General features: G+C 44.4%; 1 protein-coding gene across 2 annotated transcripts in view; it reads right to left on the bottom strand.

The window, feature by feature from the left end:
• Window positions 1-15,379: 15,379 nt before the first annotated feature.
• GLS2 (glutaminase 2) overlaps window positions 15,380-20,899 on the bottom strand; it is a 252,782-nt gene continuing 247,262 nt past the window's right edge. For both annotated transcript variants that reach the window (XM_086959521.1, XM_086959530.1), the window contains exons 17-18: window positions 20,754-20,817; window positions 15,380-15,979 (exon numbers count right to left, since the gene is read on the bottom strand). In XM_086959521.1, coding sequence (XP_086815647.1) covers window positions 15,829-15,979; window positions 20,754-20,817 — 215 coding nt within the window. In that variant the 3' untranslated portion in view covers window positions 15,380-15,828. The remainder of the gene's footprint in view (window positions 15,980-20,753; window positions 20,818-20,899) is intronic.

Genomic DNA, 20,899 nt, shown 5'->3' with positions numbered 1-20,899 from the left:
GTTGTAACATGACCTGCGTTGTAATAGATCCGTGGTCATGGTATGCGTTGTAAAAGGACCCGTTGTAACGTCATATATCCGCCTGCAGTGTCTAACGTCCGTCTTTCTGTGTGTGTGCTGCAATGTCAGCCTGTCTGTTCGTTCCCCCAGCAAAAAAAAAGTGAGCACCTACTGTCAAGGCAACCACAGTGTCATGGAGCAGCCCCTCTCCTATCTGTTCCTTCCTTCAACAAATCTCGCACCGGGTGAAACGCCGAAGATGCGCCACTCCGTGCCAGCAGGAATAAGAAACAACCCTTGTGTCTAGCTTTACAATGTCAACCAGCCAGGATACGGTGCCTGTCTGTGTGCCTGTAGTGTCTGTTTGTCTGTAGTGTCCCGCTGTCTGTGCGCCTGTAGTGTCCATCTGTCTGATTGCAATGTCCGTCTATCTGTGTGCCTGCGGTGATCGGCTGTCTGCCTGCCTGCAGTGTCCGTGGTCCGTCTGTCTGTGTGTGTGCCTGCAGTGTCCGTCTGTCTGTGTGCGTGCAGTGTCAGCCTGTCTGTGTGTCTGCAGTCAGAGGTCCGTCTGTCTGTGTGCCTCCAGTGTCTGTCTATCTGTGTGCCTGCAGTCTCTGTCTGTCTGTGTGCCTGCAGTGTCTAAAGTCCGTCTTTCTGTGTGTGTGCTGCAATGTCAGCCTGTCTGTTCGTTCCCCCAGCAAAAAAAAAAGTGAGCACCTACTGTCAAGGCAACCACAGTGTCATGGAGCAGCCCCTCTCCTATCTGTTCCTTCCTTCAACAAATCTCACACCGGGTGAAACGCCGAAGATGCGCCACTCCGTGCCAGCAGGAATAAGAAACAACCCTTGTGTCTAGGTTTACAATGTCAACCGGCCAGGATACGGTGCCTGTCTGTGTGCCTGTAGTGTCCATCTGTCTGTGTGCCTGTAGTGTCCGTCTGTCTGTGTGCCTGTAGTGTCCGTCTGTCTGTGTGCCTGTAGTGTCCCGCTGTCTGTGCGCCTGCAGTGTCCATCTGTCTGATTGCAATGTCCGTCTATCTGTGTGCCTGCGGTGATCGGCTGTCTGCCTGCCTGCAGTGTCTGTGGTCCGTCTGTCTGTGTGTGTGCCTGCAGTGTCCGTCTGTCTGTGTGCGTGCAGTGTCAGCCTGTCTGTGTGTCTGCAGTGTCCGAGGTCCGTCTGTCTGTCTGTGTGCCTCCAGTCTCCGTCTATCTGTGTGCCTGCAGTCTCTGTCTGTCTGTGTGCCTGCAGTGTCTAAGGTCCGTCTTTCTGTGTGCGTGCTGCAATGTCAGCCTGTCTGTTCGTTCCCCCAGCAACCACCGTGTCATGGAGCAGCCCCTCTCCTATCTGTTCCTTCCTTCAACAAATCTCGCACCGGGTGAAACGCCGAAGATGCGCCACTCCGTGCCAGCAGGAATAAGAGGACTTTGCAAACAGCAAAAAAAACTGGAGCACATTAAAACTTGGCTGCGCAGCCATGTAAGAGGCAGGGCATGTCTGCGCTTGTGCAAAGTAGTATATTATAACCAGCCACGTAAGAGGGCCGATCTGCGCTTGCGCAGAGTCCCCATCTCCAGACCTCACACGCGTCACCCAGCATCACAGGCACTGGTCACGCTCGAACCCACGCCATCTTAAACCTTTGCACCTAGGGTCTCCGTGCAAACCAGAGCGTCCACAGCCCGGGGATGAAGTGCTGTGTAAATGTCACAGTGCAGTACATGGTATAGGCCAATTCTACTACAGTACCTGCTTCAGTGCACACTTGCACTGAGAGCAACTGCTGTGCTGTGAGAGCTGTGTGGGCTGTGTGGGCTGTGAGAGCTGTGTGGGCTGTGTGGGCTGTGTGGGCTGTGAGAGCTGTGTGGGCTGTGAGGACTGTGAGAGCTGTGTGGGCTGTGAGAGCTGTGTGGGCTGTGAGAGCTGTGTGGGCTGTGAGAGCTGTGTGGGCTGTGAGAGCTGTGTGGGTTGTGAGAGCTGTGTGGGTTGTGAGAGCTGTGTGGGCTGTGAGAGCTGTGTGGGCTGTGAGAGCTGTGTGGGCTGTGAGGGCTGTGAGAGCTGTGAGGGCTGTGAGAGCTGTGAGGGCTGTGAGAGCTGTGTGGGCTGTGAGGGCTGTGAGAGCTGTGTGGCCTGTGTGGCCTGTGAGAGCTGTGTGGCCTGTGAGAGCTGTGTGGCCTGTGAGAGCTGTGTGGCCTGTGAGGGCTGTGTGGGCTGTGAGAGCTGTGTGGGCTGAGAGAGCTGTGTGGGCTGTGAGAGCTGTTGGCAATGTAAATAACAATGCCATTTATTTATAAGTAAAAAAAAAAAAAGAAATGTCATGAGCAATGCCAATAACTCTAACTTTTCCAAAGGCGAAACCATTGCATTGTAAATGCTTGTTCTCTCATCTGTTGCCCTTTACTTTACCGACCTTCATTGCTGTTCCTTCCTCCGCACTCTGTTGCGCTCTTCCCCGGAACAAAGGGATTTTTAGGCAAGTCTTTGAGCCAAAACAGATTTGAGTTAGGTGGAAAGTAGGATTTTTTTTTCTCTTCAGCCTTTTTGTATGTCTCTCAATGTTATTTTTTGGCGGCGAATACCCCCCCCCCCCTGCTCCCCGACGACCTTGCCACGCATTCACTCACCACCACCATTTGACAATGCCTCCGAAGTCTACATAACCACAGTTGCAAGCATTTGTGTCTAACATAGACACCAATGCTTGCAACTGCAGCAGGGTGTGAGGGATGAGTATTGCTATCTGCCAGTGTTGTGCACACAGGTGGTTCCTTCCCTTACCTTCCCAGCGCCGTCGGAATCTGCTGGCCCTTCCTTGTGCTCGCCGTTAATAATCACCGCCCAGTGACGTAACTATCATTAGTGTAGTATGTACACGAATAGCTGCGGTAATTACTTTGTATAACTCTATGATCTTAGACACTGGCAGCAAAAATGCACAGGAACAGTTGCAATAACCTGGGCTAATTCTTCGTCAATAAAGTGACCTTAGTCTATGAGTCTTTTAAAATGACTGATAAGGATGTACCCTTACATCCAAACAATGAACCTAACATAGGACCTCTTCAGATGAATCGGGATCCCTGGTTTCTTTTTTCGCAACCCTCAGTGGAACAGATTCTGCAGGTGGTTAAGACCACCAGATCCGGCGGTCCAACGGACCCATGCCCACAGAAGGTGATGCAGTTATTCCCCGAACTACTGAGCGAGCAATTAGAAAAGCTATTTCTACAAATATTAAGATCAGGCCTCTTCCCTGATGCATGGAAAACCAGATCAGTGATGCCACTTTAAAAAAAGAAATCTAGACCCCCAAGAACTTGGTAATTATCGACCGATTACAAGGATACCCTTCGCTGCAAAAGTTCTAGAGAAACTATTGAATAAACAGCTAGCCCAATTCCTCTCGGATAGAAACGCATTAGACCATTCGCAGTTTGGTTTCCGAGAGGGACATGGAACTGAAACAGCTCTGCTTATGGCAGTGGAAGAACTCAGGAGTGTTCTGGATGCTTAGTTCTTCTGGACCTCTTGGCGGCCTTCGATACGGTCAACCATAGAACACTCCTGACCCGGCTGGCCGAAGCCGGAGTTCATACTTCGGCACGTACGCTACTGGCATCATATATCTGTGTAACAGAACTTTTACAGTTGAGCTGGGGGAGGCAAAATCAAAACCATTCAACTCACCGTGTGGTGTACCCCAGGGTCTTCCTTAAGCCCCACCCTTTTCAACTTGTATGTAGCACCTTTAGTGACAATTATAAGGAACTGTGGTTTCCTTCCGGTTTCCTATGCCGACGACACCCAAATAGTGGTGTCCATTGCTAAGGATGCTAAAGAGACGGCTGATAAATTTAAAAACTGCATGACGCTAGTCAATCAATGGATGCAGAGTAACTGCCTGAAATTAAATGGAGACAAAAGCAAAGTAATGTTACTTGGGTCAGATCCTGACATCTGGTCCTCGGAGTGGTGGCCAGATAGTCTGGGTAAATGCCCATCTCCAGTAAACAAAGTGAAAGTCCTTGGTATGATACTGGATAACAAACTTTCATTTGATGCCCAGTCAAACAGAACGGCATCCTCAGTTTGGTACATATTGAAAATGATAAGGAAGCTTCTTCCATTTGTTCCCCTTGACGCGCGGAAAACAGTGGTAATAGCTCTGGCCTTATCAAGACTAGATTATGGGAACGCCCAGTATGCCGGTGTACAGGCCCAATACCTAGCAAAACTTCAGCGCCTGCAAAATGCAGGAGTGAGGCTGGTGCTTGACGTCCCAAAGTATGATCCAATTGCACACAGACTAACATCCCTCCACTGGCTCCCAATTGACAAAAGAGTTAAGTTTAAATCGGTCTGCCTGGCTTATAAGGCTCTTCACGGTAGTGGCTCTGTTTCTAAAAACTCATCTTAAACTGTACGAGCCTTCCAGGACTCTCAGATATAGCCAAGCCAAATTAATTAATGTCCCAAAACCCAGAATGGCCAGGTGGGGAGGAAGAAGCTTCCTGTTGCATACAGCGAAGGCCTGGAACCTCCTCCCAATCTCTATCAAAAATAGTCCATCACTGCTCTCCTTCAGGAAAGAAGTGAAAACATGGCTTTTCACGGCCATCTAGATTTTTGCTCTGTCGGTTCCTGAGTCTCCTTGAATCTACCCAGCGCCAAGACACCCTCGGGCAATCGCGCTTTTTACAAATTTATAAATCAAATCAAATCAAATCATGGCAGCCGCTGTTAAACACTAATGAGCAGCGTCACTCAGTGGCTGCACATGTCGGACACTGCATTAATCACCCTTCTGCTGGGAACTGAGCTCTCCAGATTCCAGGGTCCACGTGAGAACTTGCAGCTTGCTTTGCATTCCGGTACTTGAAGTTCCCTTAATTCCACTATACTCTCGGGATTACTGGTTCAAGAAAGCGAAGGTTTATCCAAGGAGAGCTCCCAAGCATGGACCTGGGATAGGAGGGAGTGCTGGTGGAAATACATGTGAACTAGTGGGGTGGCACAGTTGCACTGTTTCCCAGGTCCATGCGTGACGAACCAATCCAGTCTATTTTTGCCCTATCGAATGCAAGGACTTGTGGTAATGTTTTATAATGGAATAAAAGTCCCAGAGTGTAAGGGAAAAACCCGACCTGAACCAGAGCATTGCACATGGACCTGTGAAAGTGGGCAGGGCTGGTGTGGGTGCAGTGCAGGAGCACACCGTGCGCCTGCAAACTACTTTAGTGTAAAACCACCCAATGAAATATGTGATGCAGAAGCATTGCAATTCATTTTTGTCAGCGTGTGCCGACCAAAACATAGCTTCTTTCATTTACTTGCTTCCCCGTGAAATGGATCCCCCCCAAAAAAGCCTGCGAGTGGTGCGCGCGCGCCACAGCGAGCCGGGGTTTCACTTATCGCACCCGTGTTTGGGCACGATAATTGAAACCACGTGACGGCCTATTGGTGTCTATTATGCGCACAAAGCTTGTAATAGACACCAACAGGCCATGGGCGGTGCAATGCGCACACCTTTGGCCAATAGTGTGTAGTCTTTTATAAATAGACTCATGCTAAGGCAATGGGGTAACTGAAAAGGAAACGCACACGCATGAGCGTGTGCGATTCCTAGGTCAGCTCAGATTCCTGGTTTTTCACTTACTAAAGGTCTTGCGACCTGCGCGTGTACTGCTGCGCAGTGCAACGCAGGTCGCAAGACCTAAAAAGGGCAACATCTCTGGCCCTAAGCCCACACTGGCAACTGTCCTTGTCCTTTCCGCCCCGGATTAGTCGCCCTGGGCACTAAGATTAAATAGCGCTAGTAATCAGGTGACTGTGGGCCATTCAGAACCCTAGCCCCAAACACTAGAACCGAAGAGGAGGACTGGATCTGTTAACCAATCACAGACCGAGCAACAAGTCAAATCCATAAGCCTTAAAGCAATAGAAACCATAGCTCCAAAAACCAATCAGAACCCTACCCCCCCCCCCCCCAATCCAATGGAAACCTAACCCTAGAAACTTACTCAAGGAGCATGTGACCTGAAACATAAGTGCCTGTGCAGGTGGGAGGGGAGTGGTCAAGCCTGTGGGCCAATCCCTAAAGCACAAATTGGTGTGCAGGGGGCATGGAAGTGTTCCTAAAGTCAGAGTCTCCTTGAATATAAACAGACTCAATACACACTTTGAAGCTCCTGTTCAGTCGTGCAGGTAAGGCCCAAATCTAAAACCACTAAACCACTGCTTTTTGTGCACTTAAAAAGCACTTTTACGCAAAATGCACCAACATGTACAGAATGGTGTAATTAAATGAATTGGGTGGCCGAAAAGGCAGTATATGTGAACAGAGGATGCCCCATGAAGTGGGAACAGGTATGGGGAGGGTGGAATAAATTCAGGGGGAATATTTGCACATTGCCGCCAAGGGGATTCTTGCCGGAAGATAGCTGAATGATGCATTGTACTGAATATTGGAGAAATTAACAATTGCAGTTCCCTCTAAAGCGAACACGTATGTTAGGAAAATTGTTTGTGGCACAGAAAGTCGAATTATTGTACACATGTACCTAAATGTATGTCGGATGATGGTTCCAAGTCATATATTCAATAAAAAGAGTTTAAAAAATACACTTTTACTAGCCAAAACAAGTGCTTAATACACTTTCTGCAAACATTTGAAACCAGAAAGCAGATTACAGTTAAAGTTCAGAGAAATACAGTGCATCAATGTTCACATACTACATCAGTTAAGCGGTTGGGGGTTACTGTTCTGGTCTTCTGCGCATTGCCATATCTTCTGTCGGTTAAGCATTGTATTATTGAATTATGTTATGCTTTGTACAAGTGCTTTAAATTTACAATGGCAACCTTTATCTGGTTCAAGAATTAAGATACCCCTCTGTCACACTCGGGTGGATGTATAGTGCATATGTATTCTGGCTGCCTATAACCCCTATGACCTTCGCATGCATTGGCATGTGCTCATCTGTTACTACTAGAAGGATCCAAAGCCATTTATGTACCTACCTTTATGCCCATGTCCGTGCAATACTTTAGCTAGGCAGATCTATTATGGCTGCCTGTAACGAGTGCATTTCTTGGATTGCATGTCCTCACTGCTGGCTGGACTCCAGTTCATTTGCCATGGCTAGCTGTATACAGTTCAAGCCTGTTGGATGTTCATTGGTCTATCTGGGGGGTTGTATAGAGCTATACCATGACTGCTGTTCTCAGGCATGTGGTGGATCACTTGTCTGTTGTAGCTAGGTGGATCCTAAGGCAGCCTGCTGAGTAACTCACAACAGTACATTTATGTAATTTGCACGTATTCCATCTTGTTCTGCTCTCCGTTCTATTAAACATCTACTTGCAACGACGTAGTAAAACGTAAGAGCATCACTCTGATCACTCATGCAAAGTACTGACACACTCCTCAAGTAGGACACACTGCGATGCACCACTCTTCCAACTAGTACTCAAGCAAGATCATTTTGGAAACCACACACAGATAAAATGCAGGATATTGTATTGTGATGGGAAAAGACTCCAGACAAATGTATTCTTTGTTAGAAAAAACAAATCCACCAGAGATGGTAATGAACAAACATACCTCTGACAGTTTCAGTCCCCATGAACTATACAGAGATGTATGCAGCTCAATAAGCCTACAGAATGCAAATGTAGAATGCCTTGGATTGAAGGAGAGAGTTGAAATGGGTACTATATATCACATATTCAATTCATTGCCTACACAGCATTGCATCCTCATTTGGGTATTTATAGTTCAAGATTCTTATTTTAAATGCAGTATGGGACTCCTGGCAGGTTTGCCTCACCAGAAAGCAGATTCTGTTTTGTACAGCCAGATCATTTTGTGGTACCAAAGACATCCATGTCTGCAATTTTATAATGCTTATTGAGGAATTTTCTAGTGTTTAATAACAATTACACACTTCAGGATTTAAAAAAAAAAGTTTTAATCATTGTACCGTAACTATTATAAATTTTCTGTAACTTTTTAAAGGTGTGTGATCTGTTGTATTTTGACCTGAAGTTTCAGGAACAGTTTTAACTAACCAATGTTTGTTTTTAAAATATTATTTTCAGTTCTTCTAAGCCTACCTCAGGCATCATGGACAAATTTGTCATTCACAGAGGTTCTTTAGATGCAAGCCGCAATCCCTTGTGTTATAATTCAAGTCTTGTTCCAGCACCCCAATGGAAGTTGAAAAAGAAAGACAATGTATGCTAATTTAAAACACTGTACTGCTGTGAATAAAGACCTTGTTGACATTGAAAAGCATTAAGGTAATCTCTGCAGCAATGCTACTGATCTGAATAGAGATGAACCATCCCCACCATTTCTTAAATCTTATCCACTAAGTAAATTTGGCGACTGTGAGAGGGCATTCAGCACAGACCGGTATCAAAACGCAACCATGGCTGGATTACGCTGTTAGTCTAGATGCTTGCTTTTGTTTCCCGTGTTGTGTGATTACTAACGGTAAAAATAAGGATACCATTTTTATTGTAACTGGTTCTCCATAACTAGAAAAGTGTGCTAGCTTCTGGTACAGGTATTGCTAAGCATATGGCCAGTTAAACACACATATATGCTGTTCTAGCTTTAGCAGAGGCATCTAAATGAGGGAAAAGAAGAGATACAATTGCCTGTAGACTTGAACTGTGGAGCATTGACACTCAACAGTTTTTCTTCGGTAAGCCCTCTCATGAAAACTGCATCCAAAAATGTCACTAAAGTTTCTGCATCTGCCTTTAGTACCACATCTAATTCCACCCACTTACTGAAATAATCTATTAAAACAGTGATGTGCTTGGTGTCCCTCGACACGTGCAAAGGACACCAAAGTCTACTGCCAACATCTCTCAAACCATTTTGGGACACTCCATTGGACATAACACTGGTCTCAATGTCTTCAGGCTCTTCTCTGAATTCGCACACTGTAAACACTCTCTCACAATTCTTTCTATCTCTATATCCATTCCTGGCCACCAGTACACAGATTTCACTCCCCTCTTAGTTCTTACCACGCCAAAATCCCCTCCAAAATTCTTAATTTTTTGTTTTAATAAATCCTTATGGAAGAACCATTTTATTGCACCTTACAACAACATACGAATCCACAGCCAGCTCATTCCTGACTTCCCAGAATGACTTTAACTCCTCAGGACACCTTTTCTCCCCCATCCATACCGAATGTACAACTTCACCTTGTTCAACATGTCTTCAACACTGTATACCTTCCTCTAATCCTCCTTCCCAATAGAATTCTTTTCATCATTCGCATACGCAACTTGGAAGTCTTTCCATTCACTCCACGGAAGCTATGCCATAGGTAGCGGTATACGACTTAAACCGTCTGCCACTTTATTCTGCACTCCTGGTGCGTCCTTTATTTGATAGGTGCCAGTTCTTTTTAGATACCAAAGTAATAGATAATAATCTATATTACTTAAAAAGCATTGGAGTGGTCATTCAATTTCTTGCTGTGAATGGACTCCCCTGCATGGCGACAATAAAGATATTTTTGATTAAACAAGTGGATTATTTTTTAAAGCTTTTTCAATTCAATACACTTTAAAAACAGAAAAAATGGTACCCGAAATTATGCACTGTATTCCCTTAAATGCTAAATATACATCTAATGTATCCAAAACGATGTAATAGATACTTTAACTGCCTTGGTTCTCTCACAAGTCAAAAAGCAGTCCAAATGTGATTCAAAAAGTTTTTGTATTAAAAGCGATTGCACCTGTGTTAAATGTAATATTGAAAATCTGTCCCTCATGGTGCCAAACCTGAAGAATGTTTAATTGGTCTTTTACAGGTGGAACAATTAGATGCTGATTTTAAAGCTGATCAGATTTTTAGCCGCTTGGTTCCCTGTGGACCAGAAGACATTTAAAGTTGGTGCTTGAATGGAGCATCAGTAATGAGTGGATTCAGTGGGGTGCTTAGACTGTGATACAAAAAGATTAAAGACATATATTACTTACATACACTGGTACAATTGTCAGCTTCATCTTGTCATAGATGTCAACCAGTTTGAACCAAGGGCAAAGCGATTGTTTGATCTTTGTAATATGCTGTGCAATTTCTTTCATTGTCATTATGTGAGTCAAGTATATATTAGTCTGACTCTCAAACGTGAAATTTGATGGACTAGCCATTATGAGGTTACAAAATGTGTGGTTGAAAACATTGACACCATTCTGATCTTATATCAGACATATATCATGATGACAATGCTACATATGAGTTGAAGGCACAAGCTTGTGGTTTATTATCTCATATTCAAAGGGAAAATGTTCATGTTATTGTGAAATTTTTACAAGATCTACTTTTAGCTTTAAAACCTGCGTTTGAGAGACAGCAAACACATTTGTTTGTTGAAGTGGGAGTTGTTCAGTCCACATTTAGTGGCCTGAAAGCAGTGATGTAGATCTAATGTTTTCTACCAAGTACTGCTCCCTTCTGTTGATGTGGAAGATGAAACATCATGTGTTAATCATTGACCTAAAAGGAGGAGAACTCTGCTGCCGATTTGCAGATTCAGTGGGGCTTTCAACTGTTGGACAATCTGAAAATGACTTCCTTTTCTCAACAGCAAGTGCTCAGGCAGCCCCTCTTGAGCATTCTGGACAGAGCAATAGCTGAAATGGAGACCAGATTCTCCCAGAAAAAAATTTAACTAATCGAAGCCATTTCTATCTTGGTTCCCTCATCACCTCATTTTCTTGATGTGAACAAGTGTGCACCCCTTCTAGACTTAAATAATGTATGCAAAGCTACTCCTGCAACAAAACCAATTGTTGCAAAACTGTTGTTACAAAAAAAGTCACAGATGGTGCAGATGTTACCACCATTTGTGGACTGTTGCATGATTATGCAGAAGTTTTCCCAGCACTTCATGAAATGTATGTATCTGCTCTGGTTATAGGGGTTTCAACAACAGCCTGTAAGAGCTCCTTTTCAACCCTATTCCTTGTCCTCGCACCTTTCTGACGCACAATTCCTGGTTTAACTATTTTAGCACATGAGAAGGAGCTCACAGCAAACCTATGTATGGACGAGTTTGTAAGGGAAACAGAACAGGTTACCTCTATGACTGCAATTTCTAGTTTTGCAATTGGCAGGCATGTTTTCAAAAATACTCCTTTCTCTTTTTTCAAATGTGTTACTGTTTTTCAAAAATGTGTATCTTTGAAAGTACATCGCAAAAGAATGACAATAAAATAAAAATGATAAAGTTCATTTTGTGCAGAGAAATAAGTGTTGGACAAATTGCAAGGAGTAAATAGCCAACCTTCTATTGCAATGATGTCCATGCGGTAACAGGGACCTCCTTAATCTTGAACTACTATTACCGTAGGCTTGGTATTCAAGTACCTGTGTTGAAACTGGGCCTGCTGGAATTTGGGGGTTTGCACTTCGGTACAGACATTGCTCTTACTTTCAAATAACTCTCTACATGCTCAATATACACACAGAAGCTGTCCATTGTATTGTACATGGTGATTATTTGCAAGTAGATATGATGTAATCTAGGGCTTGTAGGCTACCTCCAGAACGACAAATTGGGCCCATAGTGGCCCACCTGAATGCACCCTTGACCCACCCAAATAAAAATTCCTGGAGACCGGCCTGCCTACCATACATACAATGTTGCACTCAGCAGAGCTCAAACCTAAGTGTACATATTTCTTGCAATACTATAGTGCCTATTTTATTCTACACATCCCAATAGTTTGTTAAAACCTGCTTCGTGGATTGCAATGTTTTGTTTATTCTATATTCCCTCTTTCCATCAAAAACTACTCCACAGAACAATGTCATACATTCCAACATTTTCAAAAAAGAAAGGAGATAGAAAAAAAAAAATGGGGGAATTCATTATCCCTAGTGACTAACATTGAAGCGGGCAATTTTTGGCAGGAGATCGCTACAATAAATGCCACTATTGCTTTAAAAAAAACCCATCTGAAGTCTCCCGTCTGAAAGGGTTTGTTGGTATGTATGCAATATGTAGATTGATGTCTGTTAAGTGTCTCGCTAAGAGTTACTTTTGTGATTCAAGATATTGGACCATATAAAAGAAATGAACATTTTTTGTATACAAAGTACCCTCTTAGAATATAGGGAGCTTTGGGAATATTGCAGTGGAAATCTGACTTGCAATCAAGAGCAAAACGAAATATTTTCATGATGAAGAATCACTAATTCTTGGCATTTTCTTGGGGGCTTCCTGTTGGGAGTTCCATGTGGTGCACATTTTCTATTGGAATTATTTCAAGTTGTGTTTGTTAAGATGATGTCTTGCCTCATTAAGGAAGGGAGCATTTTGTTTCTGCTCACCCCCATGAAGAAAGTCTGTGGCAGCCATCTTACACCTTTGGTCTCTGTTATAACTGATTCATAACCGTTGGCATGTCTAAGTTCTGAGCATTCAGAGTTATAAACAATCTTCTCTGGATGTGGGGTACCACTTCAAAGGAACTGAGGTTAAGCAATCCTCAGAAAAACTGAGCCAGCAACAGAATGTCCTCTGACTTACAAGGATCTAGCGCAAGGGTGTCCTGGACCCATGCCTGAACTACAGGATATCTACACAAAATACGTCTATGTGCACTGTATCATTTGCTTTGTCGGTTATCCTAAATATCTGGACTGGATGTTGCTCTTGTGTTATTACATTCTACACCCATAGTCTAGTGGCACACATACATTCTTTCTAGTATTAGTGGCCTGGTCTATCTGTGGATGATGTAACACATATACATGTTGCTGGTGCCTTGAAATAACACCAACTCTATATGTGGGTTTGAGACCATCCATTAAAAACATTTGTGTGAACGACATAAGACTTTACTGACTTTTTGTAACAGCATGTCTTGATATGGTGACTACTGTAGACAATAAACAACAAAGGTACCAGAGGGTCTCAGATTAATGTGCCCATAAATAAAGAAAACCAACCAAGAACTCACCCTTGCCCCCAGGTTATGTCACAGAGAGCTCTCCATGGATGAGGAAAAATACCCATCAGTCACCATTCGGATCCGAATGGTGACTGATGGGTATTTTTCCTCTTCCATGGAGAGCTCTCTGTGACATAACCTGGGGGCAAGGGTGAGTTCTTGGTTGGTTTTCTTTATTTATGGGCACATTAATCTGAGACCCTCTGGTACCTTTGTTGTTTATTGGTTCTGTTGGGGATAGTACCCAGAGCCTGGTCTTTAAACTTCCCCTAGGTCCTCCTCCACCGTATTGTTTTTGTTGGACTACTGTAGACATTCTACTTCATAAAGGGGGCCTATTCTATGCTCACCATAGACTGTATACGAGTCCATACTCACTAATAAGTGTCGGGGTCTGCTTGTCATGATCAGACCGCATTAGTATGCAGCACGTTTAGACTGGCGTCCCGAGTCCCTCATATTGTGATCCAGGGTAAGTACAGGAGTTTGTCGTGGTGGGATTCTCTTCCTCTCAAGCACCAGGTTCCTTGGGGCTAGCGAGGACATTGACTGATTTAGTTGTGGAGTGGTCTTTTGATACCGAAGGTTAATACTGCCATTAAGTGTTGGATCAATAATTATTACAAAATTCATCTTAGTAATTTATTTTGGTAAAGGTAGGTGTCAATTGGGGAGTGTCTGTAATTGGCTCAGTGTTGTTGAGGGGCAGCTGCACTCTATCAGATTTGTTTTGAGGCCACCACCGTATATGTGTGTCCTTTGTATGTCAATTTTTCAGTCTCTCTCGGAAGCTGTGTAGGCCGAGTGAAAAACAAAACATCCTCCAGCTTCAAAACTATCATTAACGGTTAATAACGTGTGTACTTTGCAAGCATGAACCTGTTATGCGCATAGTCCAGCATTCTATAGGTGAGGTCACTTTTTCCAATTTCAAGATTGTCTTGAAAGCACAGCAGTGTTTCAGGATCAGGGCTGCAGATTGTGACTCTTCTTTCAAGTCTGGGTCACCATCTGCTTATTCGGTTGAGGATCTTCTACATTGGCTGGTCCGGAGATGGTGGCCATGTTTGTCCTTCCCATTAGCCTGGTTTCTGAACTGAAGATCCCGTGGTATGATTTAGTTTTTTGGGACTTGTAATTCAGTTTAAATGAATATTGATCTTCTCCTTCCTTGCCTTTGATGCCACCTCTACCTTCTGTGGCTCATTCATAGCGCTCCTAGCAAAACAACCTTCTACGCCTAAGTGTTTTACTTAAAACCTCCTCAAATACTTAGTAGGTCATCTGCTTTCGTTTGGATGACATCATCTCTTGGTTGTCTTCTGACACCAGAGGTCAAATATATTAGCACCGTTTAGGAGACCTATTTATTATCGCAGAATTAGTAATGTGGACAAAATCTCAATAAAAAAATAACAATCTATTTTGTTACTGCTTTTATGCCCATCTGCGTAACGATGATGAAATGGCCTATCAGCTAGATCTGTGAACTTGGGAACCAGGTTTGAATCCTGGTCTTGGCTAAGCATCCTCCAATTCTGGGCAAATCACTTAATCTTCCCATGCCTACAGAATGTGTAGAAGTAACATCGTCTTGTAAAGCACTTTAATGCCCTCAGGCCACGTTTGTGCTACATAAAACTGCAAAAAAAGACTGCTGCAATCTAAAACTTTGGTGAAGACCCCCATTAGAATTAGCGATGAGATACAAAATCAAGACTGCTGGCTGTTCTCTGCTCCTAAACTTTATCTCTAAACAACACAAAGAAATTCGATGAAGGTATGGAATTGACAAGGAGTTCTCAGCTCCTTAGAGTGTTTAATGGGTCTGACTACAGACACTGCCGAATTGACACCCACTAAAAAGTTTGCTTGCTTGGACTTTTTAACATTGTTCTGCATCTGATCAGTGGAAAACAGGAACATGGAAAGCATTTCAATCTGTAACAGGATCCTTCAAAGCCCAGTTAACCATAGATGCAACACTGTGCTCTCTGATCCATTCCATTCAGTTTGTTATTTGTAAAATAATATGTGCCAAGCCCAAAGATTTTTTCAGAAGACCGCGATTGGCGCTACTGTATGCTAGAGTGTTGAATATGAAGGCTGGGTAGTCTTGATTCCACCTCTTGCCTCTTTAATCCACCACGAGACAGCCTATGCCTCTTTACTGGACTCTTAAAGGTTCTTTTCCACTCCTACTTTCTCCCTTTGTCACAATTTCTACTTTTTTCTTCTTCCTCCTCCTTTCCCACTTGTGTGTTTCTCTCTTGCTCTTGGTCAAAGTCTGATAAGGAAAAATAAGTACCAGTTGCCACAAATGAGTGCTGGTGGGCCCCACCTGCAATCACCAACTTAAAGCAAGCACTGATTATAACCCTCGGCAGATTAAAATGTGTTTCTGTTTATTACTAAGTACAAATATAAATTATGGAAACAACCTCCTCCCAGTTTAAGGGATTGCACCAGATGAACTGGGTCCATATAAAGTCTCAAATTGTGTCTCCTCCTGCTCTGGCCTTGCCAGGATTGCTTATTGCATGCTCTCGTTTCAGATTCCTCTCTGTAGAACAAGAGCCATGGTAGCTTAAGCCTGAGTCTAGATGCAAAACTCTGTTTTGCGTTGTGCGTATATAAATGTGTTTCCCGCCAATCTGTCAGATACAATATACACAGTGGTGAGATGACATGTTTGGCCGAGGTAGTGTTCAAGAGCCCTACATGTGGATGATAATTCCGGCGGGAAATTTGCGCAGGTGCAGCAGTGATTGCTCTCACACTGAAGCTGCTCTCTGATCAGAGTCCAGCGGTCTTGATCGTCTAGGAGTGGATTTCCCTCAGACCATGCTCTCGAGGTTCTCCTTCGTCAGGTCCTCCTGCTCAGGCAGAGAATGCTCCTTGGCATAGACCTCCTGGTAATCGCGCAGAAACTTCACCACTTCCAGATGGTCGAACTGTATGGCATCCCGGAGGGGGATGTTACCCCATCTGTGGAAGAGGAGACAACACTGTGACATTTGAACCAGGAGAAGACGTTTTTGGATTGGGACGAGGGGCACAGCTCATTTGAAAGTTTCCTCTCCAGCCATCTCGAGTTACCCCAATGTGTCAGATGGGAGCAGCTCATCCTTCCCAGGATTTGTTGGTGCGCATTCTAAAACTTGCAGTTCTACCCCCCCCCCCCCCCCTCCCCCCACAATCATAAAGTTCTGAGAGTAGTGGAATGCAAGTATCAAACATGGACTGGGTGAGGTACTCGCTCTTGACAACAGGCACCTTAAGATACCTGGATTGGGAGAGTTACTCGCAGTAAGCCAATAATCATAGATGACAGACGATGATCAGTTCGAGTAACGCTTATTCAAATAGAAGGACCTCCTTACACAAATGTGCAGCTAGCTCTTCACCCACCAGTGTCCTGTACCAACAGTCCTTTCGAACCTCCCCCCAACACTTACCTGCACCCCAACAACGGCATTCTGAAGACACTTTACTATTTCATAGACCTCCTCAAACATTCATTACACACTCATGGTACCACAATATTCACACGTGACGTGTCAAACTGGCAGCACTGGACTGGATGGGCTTCACATACATCCGAGTGGGCTGCTTAAGATCGTAGTCGAGTGAGCTACTTACACCTGACGGAGGTTAGGTGGAGCGCTATTGATTGGATGTGTGTTGTGATTTATTTACAATATTAATGCTGTGTTTTTATTCGGCTTCTCTTTTGATCCTTTGAGACTTGTTCTGCTGTGCTCGAGCCATACTTTTTGGCTCATGGCTTTAAATTCTTTGTCTTTTATTGCTGTACTATTTGTATTGTTACTCAATCTTTAACAGTTGAATTGGAGCGCTGTACCTCCCGCACATACTAATAACACACAAATAGCTTTGCCTCCCTCCATAAAAATGAGCTACTCACACCGAGCAAAGGACAGCTCAAGATGTTGGGACTAAGTTAATTACTCAGACCCAGAGATTTAAAGTGAAGTGACCGAATGTCATCTGGTCTATGACTTTGTTAGCATTCTGACATTTTGAATTCTGCTTATACCATTAAAAACACAGTGTTATAAGTGTCGAACTACAAAAGGAAACCAGGACTGGATAATCTTGTAGCCGATGAGGCAAAGCTTGCGATCTACTCATGCACCATAAATGCTTCTGGACTGCCCATGTTCCTAACTCTTGAAGGACATTTACTCAGTCATGTCATTTCAAGAGCCTGGTGCTCGCCTGACCTGGAGGTGAAATCTGGAGGATCTCTGAGTGTACTGCTCCTTCGGAAGGATGTTAGGGCTAGGACGGTCAGCACCAGGCCCAGGGTGCTGCAATACTAGCAGCAGCATCCTAGAATGCAAGGATTCCTGGCAGGTGCATGGCCTGGAGACCTTCACACAAGAGCCCAACATCTGAACAGGAAGCAGACCATAGAGCATTCGTTCAATAAATGTTCAATTACCATATGAAGACTTGTATGTACCCTAAGCACACAACAAAAGAAGCTCAACAGATACACGTTTGCATGATTGTCTTTATTCTTGGAATCTTAGCACCTTATTCTTATTACACTAGCACTAGATAGTTTTTTTCCCTCTATGACATGTATTGATTGTTCTACAGGACAGTTTTTGTTTGATGACATTTTTTGTCTCTTTTTGCATCATTTGTAAGGCTTGAATCCACTCAATATATATATATATTTTTTTTAAGTCTGCATGATTATAACATGAGACAGCATAATAGCACAAGGAGCGAACATGTGAATGGGCTTCAACTGTGGATGCAAGGACCTAAAAAACTGCAAAGTGAGGAGCCCTTGATACAAGGTTCTAACTATGGGCAGACAGCCTCTGTACAAGCAGCTACAATCTGACTATGTAGAATCTATAGTCCCTAATCCTAGCATTTGGATAGGTAGCAACCTTGGTACAGTGAGTCATGGCATCTGGATGGGCAGTAGTCCTTAGTATGATTACACAGGTAGGCAGAATGCCTTAGTGCTAGGAGTCAATAGCTGAATGAACGGAGGAACATAAGAGAAGGAGTCCTGACATCTAGAAAGCTATCAAACTCTAGTAAACTGGGCTCATGTTGATGGGCTACAAGCTGTGCTAGGAAAACCTCTAGATTGCCAGCCATTTTAAGTACAAGGCCTACAGCATCTGGAAATTAAGACATTGAGTGCTGACAGCTGGATGTGCATCAGGCCTCTGCACAGAGTGCAAGTGTGGGTTTAATGGCAGGCCTTAATACTAAAACCTAACAGCACATGTATAAACATCACACTTAAGTCCAGGTGTCAGCATCTCGATTGGTTCAATCCTATGTACTAAATGGTCTGTCCCCATTGCAGAAGAAAGACTGCTGACATCTAGGTATCGTTCACCTCTTGTATGGTCTACTGCACATCCAGATGTTAGCTCACTGTACTAAGGTCTGCTCTTTATCAGGATGTTTGCACTCCATATACTAATCGATAAAGGCATCAAGACGGGTGCCGGTCCTTAGTAATGGATGGCAGCATTTTGGAGGTCAGCAACATTTAACACAAGGAACATAGGGGCAGATTTACAAGCCCCTTGCGCCTCTTTTACGCCGCCGTTGCGTCACTTTTGTGACGCAGCGGCGGCGTAAAAGATGCGCCATGGTGCGGGGTATTTACAACACGTTGTAAAGCCCTGGGCCATAAGGAGGCGTTCCAGCGCAGGGGGGGGCGTTCCTGCGCAGGAACGCCTCCTAAAAGTGGCTGAGTGAAATCTACAAGATTTCACTCAGTCACTTTTAGGCCAATGCTGCGTCAAAAACCTGCACCTGCTTGAAGCAGGCGTGAAGCTTGACGCAGCATTGGACAGATAGGGCACTTACGAGCCTTGCTGGAGCTGCGTCACGCTTGCGACGCAACTCCAGCAATGCGCCGCCTTTACGGCACAGATGCGTCACGCATCTGTGCCGTTTTTGCCCCATGGTGCACCGCATTGTAAATGTGGCGCACCATGGGTGGTGGAGCTGCGGCGCACAATAACTGGCGCATCCCTGGAGATGCGCCAGTTATTGTAAATCTGCCCCTCAATATGGATAGGTATCAGGCATTTGTACAAGAGTATTAACAGCTGGATAAATAGCGGTCTTTAGGGCAAGGGGTTAGCAACATCTGGATGGGCAACCACTTTTAGTTCAAGGTAACAACATCATCTGGAACGTCAGCCACCTTTAGTACAAGGGGCTAACATCTTGATGGGACCTAGCCTTTAGTTCATGGCTCAGTAATTCTAAATATGGGACCCAGATTTCCCAAAAGGTTGGCTTTGTACCTGAAAAACAGTAGTAGCTTTTACTTCAAGGAGCTAAAACTATGAATGAATGAATGAATTTGGGATTTCTATAGCGCATGGTTGCCCGTGAGCGTCCCAGCGCTGAGATTGCAAAACATCTGGGGTTGGAAGCAGAGGAGTAAGGAGGAGGGTTATTGTGGGAAAAGGTGGGTCTTGAGTAGCTTCCGGAATTTCATATGGTTGGGCTCGGAGAGAAGTTGAATTGGCAAAGCGTTCCAGGTGGTTGCGGCTGTTACCGAGAAGCGCCGTCCTCCAGTTCGAGCTTTTTTGGTTCTGTGAACTGTAGCCAGATTACCCTGGGCTGAGCGTAGGGGCCTGTTGGGTATATATGGGAAGATCATGGTCTTCAGCATTGGGGGCCCTTGATTTTGCAAGGCTCTGTGAGTGGTACATAGGGCCTTAAATTTGACCCTTTCGCGGATCGGCAACCAATGTAGTGTCTTTAGGGCGGGTTTGGCTGAAGCTCTGCGGGAGGTCCCTGTGAGGATCCTTGCAGCGGCATTTTGTGTTCTTTGAAGAACATTGATCGTAGATTCTGGGGCAGCCAAGAAGAGAGCGTTGCAATAGTCTACTCTTGATAAGATTAGACCTTGGATGAGCATTTTTTGTGAGGGTGCAGGGAGTAATGGGAGAATCTTTCTGGTAGAGCGAAGTAAGCCCACACACGTACCGGCTGTTTTTTTTGCTTACGTTTTCAAAGAGAGGTCCTGTTCAAGCCAAAAACCCAGACTTTTAAGTTCAGTCTTGGGTTGTGGGAGGGGTCCTAGGCAAGCTGGCCACATAGCAGTGGGGAGGGATGACATTTTATGTCCCAGCAGCATGAGCTCAGTTTTCGAACCATTGAGCTTGAGCCTTGAGTTGGACATCCACGCGTGAATTCCTTCTAAACAGTCATGGAGGTTTTTGAGTTTGTCCTCTTCCAGTGAGAATGATACAATCATTTGGGTGTCGTCAGCGTATGTGACGGCTTTTATCCCAAAGAAGGAAACCACATCCCCCAGGGGGGCCATGTATGTGTTAAAAAGTTGGTGGGTAGCAGAGAATAAGAAGGCAGAAAGCCTTTTTAACAAGGAGAGTTAACATTTGGATAGCCAGCCATGGTTAGTACAAGCAGCTCAGCAAACATGGATGTGAAGCATTCCTCTAAAGGAGGGCACAACATGTGGATTAGTAGCAGCCATTGGCTAACAATAGCTGCATGGATGGCTGCCTTTCCTACAAGAATCTAACAATACTGGAAAGGCAGACTCCCTCAGATTTTGGGTCATTATTCTGGCACTTTATTATGGGGTCCACACGTCCAGAACATCTGGCGTGTATTTGAAGAAGGACATCTCCAGTGCCTCTTTTGGAGACTCCCATAGCATCTGATTAAATAATGCAACAAGAGATGATAAGGCCAAGTACAGTACCACACTTACCTATCTTTTACGAAGGGGTTCACCCTGCAAGCTTCAATCAGGAACATGACGACATCCAGGCGCCCTGTAAGCACAGTCGAAGAGGACATTAAAGCCAAGCCAAGGAGGGCTAATGCATATTTCTACTTTTTATAAAGCCCAAGCAA

The sequence above is a fragment of the Lissotriton vulgaris genome, chromosome 1_1 (genome assembly GCF_964263255.1).
Source record: "Lissotriton vulgaris chromosome 1_1, aLisVul1.2, whole genome shotgun sequence".
Classification (NCBI taxonomy): Eukaryota; Metazoa; Chordata; class Amphibia; order Caudata; family Salamandridae; genus Lissotriton; species Lissotriton vulgaris.
This window is presented reverse-complemented; position numbering and strand designations above follow the sequence as displayed.